The 15,325-nt window shown below is 38.7% G+C and overlaps 2 protein-coding genes across 6 annotated transcripts in view; one reads left to right on the top strand and one right to left on the bottom strand.

The window, feature by feature from the left end:
• Window positions 1-4,649, top strand: part of LOC136439600 (DNA polymerase subunit gamma-2, mitochondrial-like) — a 24,795-nt gene extending 20,146 nt beyond the window's left edge. For all 5 annotated transcript variants that reach the window (XM_066435042.1, XM_066435045.1, XM_066435044.1 and 2 more), the window contains 4 exons: window positions 251-331; window positions 978-1,072; window positions 1,373-1,469; window positions 2,001-4,649. In XM_066435042.1, coding sequence (XP_066291139.1) covers window positions 251-331; window positions 978-1,072; window positions 1,373-1,469; window positions 2,001-2,060 — 333 coding nt within the window. In that variant the 3' untranslated portion in view covers window positions 2,061-4,649. The remainder of the gene's footprint in view (window positions 1-250; window positions 332-977; window positions 1,073-1,372; window positions 1,470-2,000) is intronic.
• LOC136439602 (ER lumen protein-retaining receptor 2) lies at window positions 4,283-15,325 on the bottom strand. The gene is made up of 4 exons (XM_066435050.1): window positions 15,157-15,325; window positions 9,996-10,255; window positions 6,683-6,935; window positions 4,283-6,241 (listed from the first exon to the last, which is right to left on the bottom strand). The coding sequence occupies exons 1-4, from the start codon at window positions 15,245-15,247 to the stop codon at window positions 6,207-6,209; spliced, it is 639 nt and encodes a 212-aa protein (XP_066291147.1). The 5' UTR covers window positions 15,248-15,325; the 3' UTR covers window positions 4,283-6,206.

Here is a 15,325-nt window from a genome sequence, read left to right as displayed (position 1 = left end):
GTGTAGTTTGTGGGTAGAGGTATGTAACAGACAGGTTGTACAGAAGGTGGGTGTGCATTGTGGGTAGAGATGTGTTACAGACAGGTGGTACAGAAGGTGGGTGGGCATTGTTTGTATAAGTATGTTTTATTATATAAATTACTTCTATTACACTTTATTGCAATATTTTCTACTACAGTACCATGCTCTTCTGCTTTTAGTTGCAAAATCCAACAGATTTCCGATGTTTGTATTTGATTTGTTGTTTCAGATTTTAAGACTTCACTGTAGACTGGCACCTTACAAAGTTGCAGTACTGCCTGGTAGAGGAACAGAGTCACAGCTTCGGGAGGTAATGAAACCAAATGTTATCAAAGAACAGTAACTGATCAAAGAAACTCATTGATTGTAAAGTGTTGATGACACCAAAATACAACATTTGATTTTTCTCTGATCTTCTCACCAGGTAATTACATTTAATCAGTGACTTTACTCTCCCGATGACATCACAATAAACACAGCAGCCAGTTCGGAACCTTTCACCACGGCTTGTGAAAAACATTATTTGATGAGCAAATTGTGCTCAATTATCGTGATTTCATTCAATTAAAAGATAGTATTAATATTTACAATGTAGTTTCTTTGCTTCTCAAAAGAACATTCGTTCTGCACAAAGTATTTCTTCTGGTACCAAAAACAGTCTGCAACTATACAAAGATTTGAAAATGAATTCTTAGGTTGTTGAACTTACTACTAGGCAGTTCTCATACAGGTGACAGGTGCCCCATGAAGTGCAGTTCGTCAGGTAACAGGTGTTCCAGAAAGTACAATTACCATACAGGTGACAGGCCACACCTGAACTAGTTACATTTACGTTTTATTACACTTTACACAGCTCAAGCTTTTGTTTTATTTGTTTTTCACTGCACATTTGAGATACTATGCAAAACTGGCCGATCTGCCAAGTCCGAAGTGTTTGAAATGTTACTGTGCCACAGATTACTGACTACATTGCCAGAGACCTGCGGACTGCAGGTATTCCATGTTGGTACAGTGCAGACCCCCAGTGCAGCAATGAACAGCAGTACACATGGTAGGTCTCTCTCACTGTAGTAATCAAGTCACCGGAACTGCAGTTATGAATGATTGAGATGTCCTGGTGTCATCTCTAATTACTTATACATGTTCATTATACATGTGCGTTAAACATATGTACAGTGTATGATATATGTTACGTAGTACAGATTGGTAACTGCCGTGCCTCAGATACATCGTGTATTGTCTACTTTCCCCATTTTTAAACCCACACTTGTAGTTGAAGTGGGAACTTCTCTGTAAGGCTGTTGGCCATCATGTCAATTTTGATTTGCTATTGAATTTCTCTGGTCACCAGGTATGATGAGATGGGTGTTCCCTTCTCTGTGGCTGTTAATGAGAACACCATTAAAACTGGCATCACCTTAGTGCGAAACAGAGACACAACTATCAAGGTATTTAAAGCTATACAGTCATTGAAGATGTCTGTCATTGGCGTACTTAGTCCATGTGCAAATTCCTTGATGATTCTTTTGCGTTAGCCATGAGGACCTAGAAAAGTCAATTCTGAACTGGGTGACTTTGGAATAGTACTTTTTTGGAATATATGATTTTGGATTAATCCTGTTGGCATTGGGTACTTTACAAGAGGCTACACTTGCATTGACATAGCAAATATGGCTGGGGTCATCTTTTAATAGTCCCTTTTTGCACAGAAATAATGTTGGAATTGTCAATTTTAGCAGAAATAATGTTGGCATTGTTAATTTTAGCACAGGGCTGCTAGGAGCATGATTAAGTCTGTCTGTACCATTCTTAACAATCTGCAATTAAACCAGTGCCACATTGGGAAACCTTCCCTACATGACCATTTATTGAATTACATGTACAAAAATGATATGATGTGGCCTTCCTTTGCTGTCTAACTCTGCCACACGAACGAGCAAGTGCTGTATTTGATATATGTATTTTCATGTTTTCTGTAGGAGCAAGTCCACATCAGCCAACTTCAGCTCATGTTGCTGAGGTACATGCAGGCCTACTAGACACACCAAACAGCCTTACAGACCTCTCAATCATCCTGGAAGGGGAAGACCTTGAGAATGACCTTGTTTGGCTATATATCGTGCAGAACGTATAACCTATTTCTATTACACAGCATAATGCCCATGAGGCTTGATACGTCCAACTGCAATTGTGAATTTGTTGGTGAAAAATGTACAGCTCAGGGCTTTCAGCTACTTTATGCAGATATGCAAATGTTCTTGATATGTCAATTAGTTCCACACAAATCTAACAGCGGGTTGTGTATACAGTACATTTTTTTCTTAACCATGGAAGAAAGTTATTTGAGGATGAAGATTAAATGTACCCACTTGTGAATCATGAATCAAGTACTTTCATCATGCTCTGAATAATTGGTTTACAGAATCATCCATGAAAGAAATGGCTATAATCTTGGGCAACAAAGTTAAATAGATTTTCAGGTATTAAATTTTTTCAACCTGCAATATCACAGATACATAAGTGGTTACAGTCTATCACTCCTTTATTTGACATTTGAATATTCACCTTAAGTTTAAGTCTGACTGGCTGTGTATCACTTGGTCCTCTGCACCAGCATGGTAACAGGGCTTGAACAGGCTTTTGAAAGTCTGATCCCCGTTACATGTGTTGGTAAAAGTCTGAACCTAAATGACATAAGGTCCAAACTTTGAATCAAGAACACTGGCGTCATATGGTTGAACTCTGGTGAGAATCCATTCCTCGCAAGAGTACACACGGACATCATCACATAACTTATTCACTCATTTGCGGCGAACCCAGTCAAGGGTAGTGAGCAGAGTTAGGATTCATAGTGTTGCTTATTGAAGCAAGGGGGCGGTGAGAAACGTTTGACACTTATTGTAGCCCCGCCCATCCTCCCCACTTTGATATCTCCATCAGCCTCTTATCTTTTCTGGACCTTCGCACCCATTCCTAAACAATTTTCCAAGGTCCATCAGGCTAAATGTATATTTAGTCTGCATCAGCCATTAGGAACCACAGAGGAGATTCAACAAGAAACATCAATGTTGTTTCTGTATCACTCATAGCAACATTCATCTCACACGATGCATACTCATACGTCACACAGCACACGGACACATGTGCTAGGATGTGCGCGAGTGCTTGGGCACCTGCAGAGAGTTTTAATGCCAGAACAGTCAAAATGTACAGAGGCGAAAGCTCCAAATCCAGTCCTGAAAGGAATGATCCGTTGCCATAAGACAACATTTACTCAAACATCTTAAACACAAGCCAAATGAAAGTTTATGACTCAATCCAAAAGCCATGCCAAAAATTTGAGAAACAGAGTAGGACCAATTTTACGGACCTCAATTCTCTGAAGCTGTAAATAACCAAACTAAAAACTCATTCTTCACTCAAAACATTCTGTGTGATTAGATCAACTAATCCAGGTTGTTTGCCAGCTACGCAACCCCTAAAAAACCTCCCGTTTACCGAAGGCCAAAAAATGGGGGACGTACACCAGAGCCTTTCTGCAGAACAACCAACTTTCTCTGGGATTTCTATCTCTAAAATACAAAAGCCATTCCAAAAACTTAGGTATGCTTGTTGGTAACGGTTTGAGTGAAGCCTTGCTGTACCATTACCCGACTTCCTCAAACTCTAGTCGAATTTCTGCCCTGGTCGGTGCCGTCGCCCAGTGTCAAACGTCGTCAACTCGTTGGTACTCTGTTGTGCACCTGTTTCCCACCTGGATACATGAAATTGGGGGAAGACATCGAAGCCTGTATGCTAGGCAAACAGCGTTATCTGGTATTTCTATTGCTAAATGTACTGATACTGAAATTCAACTCAGATAAAACCTTTTACTCAAAATTTTCATCGATCTTGCAGCCTGCTTGGTGCCGGACCTTCGTACTTATTGTCTACCCATTCCTCACCTGGAGATCATATCACGTGATCTCTCACCTGTGTAGCATACCTGCTGTTACTACAGAAACTTAATTACTGGCTAATTCGTCTTCGGATTCCTCAAATGCCAGGAATTGTCATTTCTTGGGAAGTGTCTGGTCTTGAGTTCTAATTTACTATGTACATGTAGTTGAAAAGCGTTGCTGTTGTTGATTGGAATGACTGTAATGGACATTCTTCTTAGATACCAATCTTTGAAGTGTTATTTTAGCCCTATCTATTATTCCAACACCATTATTTATGACTTATGTCAGTCATACTTAATATAAATAACTTCACCCGATGATTTCTTAGTAGAAGTGTTTATTGTTTCTTCCTTCCATACACAGAAAACTAAGGTAAACAGGAAGTAAACAGACACTTTCTTGTAGTGACCTACGTACACTAGTTTTTATTCTCTACACATTATTGAGTAACTCACCACTTTGCATCTACCTGATATGCCAAATGACAGTTACTCAAGCAACTGGATAAAAATGTTGAAATTTCAACATTTTATCCAGTTGTTTGAGTAACTGTCAGTTGGCGTATCTCATTACCTGGAAGTCTAACCTTCAACATACATCTACCTGACTACAAGGTACTGTGATGTGTTTGTACAAGTCTCATATTGTGGTTCAAAAATACATATTCTTATGCCCTACTTTTTTTTTTACAAAACCATGGCTATTAGAAGAAATGTAAGCAATTTTGAAATAAACAAAAACTTCAGGCTCACAACTTTTTAACATTTAAAGCAAAGTCCGATAAAGAAAAGCTTCTTTATTCAAATAATGCTACAAGAAAACATGGCATATCTACTTCCCATCCAGTTGAGAAGTCATTGCTTACATACAACCAGCCCACCTGTCCCAAAGATACCTGTTAAAAACCAATGTACAATGCCAATTAGTATGTCAAAACTTCCTATCCGTTCCATCTATTCCTAACACTAACAGTTCCATCTGGAGCATGGCAATTCCTGTGCACATGCCACAGTCGGAGTCAGGTCAAAGGAAACATCCAGACACAAAATTTCCCTTCTTTCCCCTTCCATTTACAAAGCTGTGCTTTTGATCTTGCGTACTCCTCTCTCCTATGATGTTACATTCGTGCACAGCAGTACCTCTCTTATAAAGATACAAGAAAACACCAGTTACTTTCCCTACATCACTTTGAGGGGAAAAATTCTATCCTGTGGGATATCTACCACTAGTTGACAATTTTGACCATATACATTTGTAAGTCACATTGACACAGTTTGATAATGAAGGCAGGATGATTGAGTACTAGAACTTTCCCTGCATACATTTGCAACTTTTTGTCATTACTGATTGTGATCTTGCATGCACTAAACCTGTTCTTCACACCTCATAGAAAGATCAGCATCACATTAAGGCTCCATTCTGATTGGGCTACATTTTTGACAGCTGGTTGCTTTGAGGAGAAGGGAAAAAAACCTTGTTCCAATGATTTACAAACTTCCATTTTATGTCTTTCTGTACCAAAAGTATGAAGAAATCATGTCATTCCTTAAAGTTACCAGTAACAAAAACATATTTTTGCGTTTTTACCATGTTCCCGTCTACTCATGATGACTGAATGGTTATTTCTGACAAGCCCTTTTACTACACTGAGCATGGGTGAATGTGCACATTATCAATACACATTTTCTATAATAGCATATAGCAATGATACACATTTGCTGCTGCCAAGCATCTACTTAATAGCACACCTTTTGTTACTTTCTTTACAAAGTGTGAAGACAGTAGTGCTGTGAAAATACAATAGAAAGCACAATACCCTTTTAACTACTGACAGTTACAGTACAGAACAGATAACTGAAGTGTAGAAAAACATCCAAAGCTTTCCTAAATTTCATGCTGTCATGACATGTCATTGTAAGCTGAGGATTCAGAACCATCAGTATTCAAGTTATAATGTAGCCTATAAGTCATATATTATTGAGTCCAAATTTACTTGTTATCAAGTAACATAGGCAGTCACCATCCATTCTTGTTTTAATTTCCCAAGCAATGCAAGATACTTGCTTCCAGAATTCTTTCAAATATTCTTGATGTCTACATCTAGAGCCACTGAAATACCACACTGTTTTCAAACATCTTTACATGGAATGGTTGTGCTTTGCTGAAACACATCTGTACAATGCTGTGTACATGTTGTAAACGTAAGCTAAGCTCTCGTCCTGTTGACTGTACTGCTGCCATAACTTATGCTGGAAGCTTTAGTTGCTTGCCTTTTAACACTGTAAAACAAACAAAGACAGAACAATTAGGGCAAGGACACTGCTGACAGACACAAGGTAGATGTTGAATTAGACAAACTACTATTGAGGCAAGAAATTATGGAGATATGGTATAATGTACGAGATTATGGTATAATCTCTTGAATGTACGATCATATCAAATGGGATAACATTGTAAAGGGAATTATCTTAAGCTTCGTAATGATATAAAATACAATGCATCCTAGGAGGTTGTTATTGAGATATGATCAACCAAAACCAAGTTTCTTAACTTTTCATTTTAAGTTTATAATAGTGGGGCATATTATTTCACATTAAGAACTAATACTTGTTAATTTCAGTGTGCAAGGTTGCATGTGGTTCTTCAAATTTCCACCATTTTTCTAGAATTTGTAGGTTACAAGTGAGTGTTTCTGTGGTGAAGTTAGCAGTGTAGCCTACCTTTAGTGATGTACAAGTAGAAGAAGTCGCAGTAGAGTATTGTCTGTACACATCCTGCAACAATGGCGATCAGGTCGAAGAAGCCCTCTGTATAGTAGCGGTAGACCCAGTTGATGATGTACAGAGCACGGTAGGAGCCCAGGGCAAACAGGTAGTGGCTGGTGATGGTCTCAGCTTCCCCGGTCTTACTGATCATGAAGAGTTGCGGTAGGATGGCTACAGACTCCAGGTAGATAGAGAAAGTCCACAAAATCTAGGGCAGAAACAGCATCCTGTCAAATATTTGACAATAACAACACATTTACAGTGACAAACATTCCACTAATGTACAAAGGCCACACCAACTTAATGTTGCGCATTGATTTTCATGTGTCCCCCAGAGCAGAGCAACCCCCCCCCCCCCCAAAAAAACCCCACATCACCGGGGCTCCACAGAACCCAGGAACTTGCCGACTTATATTGCGGCGAAAGGCCAATATTGTGCAGGCTTGTCATAAAACTTGTTATGTACTACCACAGAATACGTCAGCATTAAAATTCAGAAGATAATTGGGGCGTAATTGTGGATTATATTTGACAATTTGTGTTACATTTGCACAGCTGTACGAGAGACTCGCGGCAGCCATTGAGTATCACCCAGACAATTTCTAAGACGTTCTATCCAGAGCGGCTCTCATACGTTTCTTTTGCAACAATGAGAGATATGGCACAGGAGTTTAGGCATTGGTATAGAGGTCTCACAGCGAGATTTGTAAGTGTGAACTATGAAATGTTTAATATGGAGCTCAATACCATGGCCATGTATGTTGAGACTGCCCTTATGAGTATTCTCATCAGTCATATATCATCCAGTCCGTGGAGCCAAATACCTTCTAAGTTCTAACTGTGTACTTGAGGCCACACCAATTTAATTTCTTGGTTAACAGATTTTTCTACAAAAATAATGGAGCAGGTGGGCGGAAAATAAAAAGGCATGGATGATGGAAGGAGGAAGCTTTGCCATTTCCTGCAACTTCAGGTTTACTTCTTTAAGTTCTTATCTACAATTACAAAGAGGCAGGAAAAATCTTCAAGACGATACTATTTTGAAAACACATACATTTTATGTTTCTGACATATTCATCTTGCTGGCTTTTGCTTAAAAATAATTCATCATCTGCATGCTCCTGGGTATGTACGCAGGTATAAGGCAAAGGACATGTTAATCCCTGTCACATATACAGAAATGACAAGCTAACCCTCATGTAACGTTAGGATATAAACTGTCCGAAAAGTTCTGCATTTTTGAAAAATTTGGGCATAGGTTCCCCGCTATGACCCCTTACCAGAGGCCAACGGTGCCATCAAGTTCAACAAGGGGAACAGTAATACACAACTCCAAGTCATGTATTTTCTACTTGGAACTAATAAGTATAATGTTTTTCAACTTGATCTGAAGTTGATCATGTTCTATATAATGTCCTTGATCATGTTAATTGAGAAAATAACACATCAATACCTTAGAAAAAAAGCAGACAGTAGAAACCTGTGCATTTGGTAGTAGAGAATGTAATGAATTTTATAAAGCACTTCACTCATCAAAATCCCTACATACACTCAAAAATTTTTCTCTAAAACCTCCAGCTCCAAGTGTTTGCAGTTGCCCCTTTCAGTCTGAGCAAATGAAATGTTCCATTCCTGCAGCATATAACTGGTTTTGCATTTCAAGCTGCACATTTGATGAAAGTAGAAATTGTATTTGACTTCAAAAACCACATCTGAATGAAAGAAAATAAACATGATCCTTTAAGCTTGCAGCTGAATATTAATTTCTTCTATTACGCAGTTTTCCAAAAGATTGATAGTTTTTTTCATGCTCATGATATCAATTTTAAAGCCCGTAATCTGCGGTGAAATGTGAGGCTAATTTCTGTCTAAACATACAAAATGGCGGTACCAGAGGGGCACAGACTCTGACAGAGCATTGCGATCTTCATGGATTTTGTCGGGTTTTGTACATTTTACTGGTTTTCAGAACTAACAACCAACATCAAAGGCAAATCAACATCATACATGGTATTTCTATGGCTAATATTGCCAAAATGAACCAGCCATTTTTCGACTGGATTGCTGATTTTGTTGCAAAAAAAGGCCGAATCTTTCGTTGGTGGTCAATTTTTCGGTCAGAAAATTTTTGTCTTTTCTTAGCTGTTTTGGGACTAAAAACACACACCAAATGTGAAAAAAAAAACCATACAATATTTTCACAATGAATCAAATATCATTCTGCTGCTTTGCCGATTTTGAAGAGAATGTTCCCAATTTGTGGCCAGTCATATGGCAGTAAGGTGATTTTCAGTCTGCTGTTTTTATTTTCATTTTGATTCAGCAAAAAAACGAAGCGGTGAATCCGTTAACCAAGAAAATACATTGGTGTGGCCTGATCTATATTTTCTGTTGAAATACTGTTCCCTTATGACGTGTACAATAGCACATTTAAGATGGGTTAAGTTGAATTGATTCTCTTGTTATATACTTTTTCCTGGATACATAAACAATAAAGCTTACAGCTTTCAAAAATTTCTTCCTTTTCAAAAAATGTTTAAATCATTGTGAAGGTCAAAGTGAAAAATCTGATCAGTATTGGTGTATATGACTTAAATCTTGCAATAACTAGACTATGGGTGAATACTGGTTTGGCTTAATCAGGTCCAAGTCCAGGTTTATTCAGGTCCTCATGTTCAAGTCAGGAACACTGAACCAACAGTAGCAGAAGAGACAAATGTGAGTTAAGGCTAATCTAGCTTGATTTAGGGTTGCATTTTTAACTTTTTTTGCCAGATGACCTAAAAAGCGTCTAAACAAAAAGACCTAACGTTACATGTTTGTACTTCAATCATTTTTTTTAGTTGGTCTTGGAAGTTCAAGTATTTTGGACTTGTTTCTTGGATGTTATACTGGTCAGAATCAGGTCCAGTGAACTGGTATCCACCCCTAGACTAAATGTGTGTCTCTTCAAACTAGACTCATGAGAGCAGAACTTTCTTCTTTTTTCCCCCCATCGCTTCATCTTTTTCCTGAAACAAATCTGAGAACCAACAAATTAAATTGGTGTGACCTAAACAGGGATTGATGTAAGGTAAATGTACTCAATATAAAATGAATGATGTTGGTACATTTTTTGCAGGTTCGTTATGTACACACGCATGTAAGACACATATTTTTTACATTGCCCACATTTGCCCACAATGTAGAACTCACAAATGAGACCATAACAAACATAGTCTACTGTCTGTAGAAGATAAAAAAGGATGCTGGAATTAGGAAAACAAACCTCCAAAGGGGTGAAGTCATGATTGACCAGGAAGGACAGGCCGCCCACAGGCACCACCAGGAACTCGATCCGGAAGGTGTCATGGTTACTGTCATAGGTGGCCTTGAACTTGAAGTACATCAGGTAGACAGTGCCCAGTGATGTCAGCAAGTAGATGATCTTCATGACAGAGTTGTAGACGGAGATGAAGTTGGTGAACAGATCCAAGTAGCGGGTGATGAACACGAGCGAGAACAAGATCTGACTCTTGCCAGACACACCTGTGTAGAATGAGATAAAACCAAAAACCATGAGTTACACACAGACAATACAGCAACACTGCTTAAACTGTCATGATTGGTCTTCATCAACGTTACCTTTAGTTAAAAAATCATGAAGAGTCACCTTGTTTTAAAGTCTGCAAAGAAAGCTGCTAGAAGGCCAAGACTTACCACATGTCACTTCTTCCCCCGCACAAGAGCTATCCACCACTCAAAAACCACAACTATAGCTTTTCGAGAACATGAGATAGAAAAACCGGAAGTTCTGCTGCAGTACCAAGGAAAACACAAAATAAATTATCTGATAAGCCATGACCTAGCTGCAATCCAAATCAGTGCATTCATAGCTTCCAGACTGAGACTTATGTTGCTAAACCTTAAAAATGTATGATCCGCTAAAGATGCTACCAAGAACAAGAGTTCAGAGACCTCGTACCTCGATGTAATGTTTTGAGCCTTTTTGATGATACAATTATGGCTGTAATTCGCATAATCTATTTCAAATGGTGGTCTTTTCTACCAGAATCATATTACCGGTATATTGTATGTGTGAAATTCCTATCTTTTGGCAGAATACCAGGTTAACATTTCATCATAAACTATCCAAATGATTTGCATATTTACATAATCTATACATATTGATGTATATCCATTGTTCCCTTGTTCAGTTATCCTCCTTGAAAGATTGACAAAATTCCTCTGCAGCTCCAGAAAAAGCTGCCAGGGGGCCTAAACCTACACTATTTAGTCCTTACACTATCTACCACTAAAAAATCAAGACCATGTCACATCCAGGACAAAACATACAAAAACGGGATGTTCTGCTGCAGTACCAATGGACCCACCAGGGGACCCAAAATAGACCTTGACTTTCGTCTTCCCAAGATTAGGGTTGGGCCCCCTTACATTTCATGTCGGTAAAACTTTCTTGGTGAAGGCTAAAACACAATTTCTATGTCGGTGGTAAACAAGGCAAAGAGTTCAACATTTGTTCTCAAACACAAGAGAGTCTGGAGACCTCATATCTCGATGTTGTATTCTGATTATGGTAGACAAGCTTGGCGAGACCTAGCTATGCGTGTCTGTAGCCGCCATGAAATGTTAACTAACTTAGGTCAAACCGACTTAATTTTATGGATGACATCTGTACCCGCATTGATTTTCTCCTGTACTCCAAATAAAGGATTAAAGAAAACCTCCTCAGAGGCTCCACAGAACTCCAGAATTTGCCGACACATTGCTGCAAAAGGCTAACATTGGTCCAGCAGGGTGTAGAAGAGAGAAAGAGATACTTTCTTTCTTCCTTTTTATTCTTATCTATCTAGATATTTTATGTCAAGGTCGTTTTTATGTTTGTGGTATTCTCATTATGATACTAGAGCATGCATGTCTGAAATGTGATGGTCAGACCTGTTAGTGTTGCAGATTTCTATATCTTTTATCAATGTACGAGATAAAGAGGAAACAGCTGTAGCTTGTAAGCATTGGTATAGTGTTCTCCAGAGGATGTCATCCATAAAATCAAGGTGGTGCGGTCTTACACAGGTCACAATGTGGACAGTCCAATCATTTACCATAAGAACTATGGCACTTTTGTATTGATTATGCAAATTAGGCATTTGTTTGCATAATTCATATCCTTTAATGCTCCACCTGCCATAAACCATGTGTTATATGTACTTGAGTCCTATAATAGTAATAGTCTTTATTGCATATTCCTGCCCAGAAGGGCTAAATGCACAGAGGACCACATGTGGCCTGTAAGAAACACAATGCAAAGCATAAGTTGATAAAATGCTACACTAACATTAAAAAAACTCAAAAACATGCAAACTGTGGGCTATTGCTAAACTAAATGATGATCACCTATTAGTTTCTTCTCTCTTTCTGAAACATTTGGAGATATGACTACATACTTTGTCTATTACTATATGTTCCTTCTTACATGACATTAGGTATATAAAAGTGTCCTGCTTTGACATTTTTGTACATTTCTTGTCTAATTCTATTATCTTAAACAACGATTGCCGCTCATCGTTATATAAGGAACAATCAAGTAAAAAGTGGATTTCATTATCAACATATAATTCGTCACAAAATTCACATGTTCTATTATTAGGAGGGGTACGGTTTTGCCTGCCAGATTCTATGTGTAGGGAGTGGTCATTGATGCGAAGTTTACACATCGCTCTGCGATGTTCGAAGTTGGCAATGTTTAAATATGCTTCTCTTTCATAGATTGTTTTGAAAGTTTTGTAGGTTCTTAATTTGTTGCCTTGGTTTTCTCTTCGTCCTTTAACATGTAATTCTGAATTGAATTTTTGGAGGTAAATATCCTTCAATCTTTGTTTTAGTTCATTCAAATGAGAATGTGTGTTTGAGGGACCGTTTATGTATAGGTAGGCAAAACCGGACTCCTCTAACATTTTTCTTACAAACTGTACATTTGAAATTTTGTAAATATGTCCTTGGTGTTCGGAAAACATTGAACAGATTTTTTTCATTGATTATACCAAGTCCTAATTTGCATAATTTGCACTTTATTACTGTATGTAGATCTCTGCCTAAGCTACCTGGATACTAAATATTGTGGAAATATTGTGAAAATCTATTCTGTTCCTTTGTTCAGTTATTCTCCTTGGAAAATTTTGACACAAGCACCCCTGCAGTTCCAAAGCAAGCTGCTAGGGGGCCCAACCCTATACCACTTCTCCCTACATCACAAACTATCTGCCACCAAAAGATTATGACCATAGCACAACCAGGTCAAAAGATACAAAAAATGTAAGTTCTGCTGCAGTACCAAGGACACATACCAGGGGGCCAAACATCAACATTTACCTTCGTCTTCCCAAGATATACCAACATACCAAATATCTTCTTAATCCATCTAAAAGGTTCTTGAGTTATGCCGACTACAAAAATCTGGTAACACAAACACAGGGTTGGGGTTTTGTTCGCGTTAAGAATTTTCGCGTTCGCGTGGAAAATTTGAAATGGAGAATTTATTTATAGGTTCAAAATACGAAAGAAATTATATCATCAAAATTCTTCTCCCTTGGGAATAGACTTGAGTCCCTTGGGAATAGCACACACCAAACCACACCACACCCTGCCCACACCAATGCAGGGGAAAAGTTTGCCTGTTATTTTGATCATTTGCGCGTTAAAATATGCAAATTAGTTGATCCGAAGGGACTTGAAGGTTTACAAATCTAAGGTTTCACTCCCAAAAAAATTCAAAGAATTTTTGAATGAAATGAAAAAAAAAACCCAAAACAAGTTGATTCCCAAGGGACTCTAGTCTATTCCCAAGGGAGAAAAATGTTGATAAAATTACTTTGATATTTTGAACCTGTAAATAAATTCTCCATTTCAAATTTTCCACGCGAAAATTTTTCACGCATACGCGGAAATTCTTAACGCGAACAAAACTCGTTCCCCAAACACACAGACACACACAGAGACAGACAAACCCAAAACAAGAGTTTGCAGACCTCATGAAATATTCTGATTTATGCAAATAACTTTCACATTTGCATATTTTTGCTGACGTGCTTCATAGAAACTGGTGGGCTGTTGCTGAGATGTAAAATAATAAACGCCGTTGATTTGCAGATTCAAAGTTATAGAACTTTTAGCCCGAGTAGGCGAATATTTGGATACATTTTTGAGAAATTGTGACCTATGTCATTTTGGCAAAGTAATCGTACGACGTCATATAGACCAAGCCAAGTCGCTTCCAGCCAGAATGTGTTCATGCTCAAACTCGACTTGGCTCAAGTCGCTTGAAACCACCTTTGGGGGTAAGTTCGGGTTCAAGCGGCTTCGGTTCATCCTTCAAGTGACTTCGGAACGTTCATGCTCACAAAAATCAAGTGACTTCACCCGCAAGTCAATTTAAATCGGTTTATTTTCATGAACATGAACGGTGACTAAGTCACTTCGGGTTTTTTAGTGTGAACGGGGAGATGATCGTGGGCACAAGCTATTATTTACAATCACTTTTTGTTTGTGTCTTCATGGTTTGCTGACAACTTGACAAGTCAGACGAGTAATATATATCTACCACTGGTACCATACTTCAAATCCAACTTCATTTACAGTTACTAGTATCATCACACTACTATTATACCTATAGCTTGGTGTGTAACCGTACACCCAGGCTGCCCCGGCCCTACACACATGGGACCCATTCCCTGGTACTGCTGCCGGCCATCTGAGCAGTCAGTCTGTACTACGTGGCACATGTGACATGTCCAGTCTGCCATCCATCCCTTCACTTCTACAAACTACACATAACCTGCGTCAGCTTTACAGCAAATCTTCACCGTGAAGGACGATATTGGTGTTCAATATCAAGTCTGTACAGTAGTCCTTCTATTTATATCGGCTTTCGCCCTGAATGAAGTCTGGAAATTTCGGAAAATGCGGCAAAACTTCCGGACGCGAATCCGGAGTGTCTCGGCTACAGATTTTGACATGGGTACCGAGTATACATCTGAACGGTAGAAACTGTGAAGCCTTAAGGGTGTAGGAAGACGTTTTCTGGTGTATTTGAAATTCCACAATACTCCCTATTCTTCATGTTTGCAAACCGTGCAAACTGACATCAATCCCTTCACGACTCTCATCAAAATTTATTCTAAGCCACAGGTTCAAACCTGTATCGTGGTGTTAGAGTATAGATTACTATAATCCTACCTCCACAATATACGAGGCTAAGATTGCAAAACTTCAGAAGCATGCATCAGATAAAACAAAACAAAACACATATGACATGTAATACCTTACTATACCGACTGGAAAATCGACTGACTTTAGTAAATATACACAAGACTGGTGAAGGGGCGATTCTGGAGTACTCAGTTAGCGAATTGGCCCAAATTTGGACAACCCACCTGCACATGACCTTGTCTTCCATATCTTGAGCAGTAGGATGATGATAGCCAGTAAATGGGAGAGGTCTCCTACGAGTCTGAAGACGTTCATGGCTGGTTCTTACAGACAGTCTTGCAGGACGACTCTCTGCCAACTTGGAAGGAAAATGGCGACTGCGACGTGGCACGC

This window comes from Branchiostoma lanceolatum, chromosome 8, assembly GCF_035083965.1.
Source record: "Branchiostoma lanceolatum isolate klBraLanc5 chromosome 8, klBraLanc5.hap2, whole genome shotgun sequence".
NCBI classification, from domain to species: Eukaryota; Metazoa; Chordata; class Leptocardii; order Amphioxiformes; family Branchiostomatidae; genus Branchiostoma; species Branchiostoma lanceolatum.
Note: the sequence above shows the minus strand (reverse complement) of the source record. Positions and strands in the feature narration are given on the sequence as shown.

Coding starts and splice junctions, on each gene's coding strand:
- LOC136439602 (XM_066435050.1), bottom strand. CDS start 15,247: ATGAACGTCTTCAGACTCGTAGGAGACCTCTCCCATTTACTGGCTATC. Junction 10,256..15,156: donor GAAGACAAGGTCATGTGCAG/GTGGGTTGTCCA, acceptor CATTCTACACAG/GTGTGTCTGGCAAGAGTCAG. Junction 6,242..6,682: donor CTACTTGTACATCACTAAAG/GTAGGCTACACT, acceptor TTTGTTTTACAG/TGTTAAAAGGCAAGCAACTA.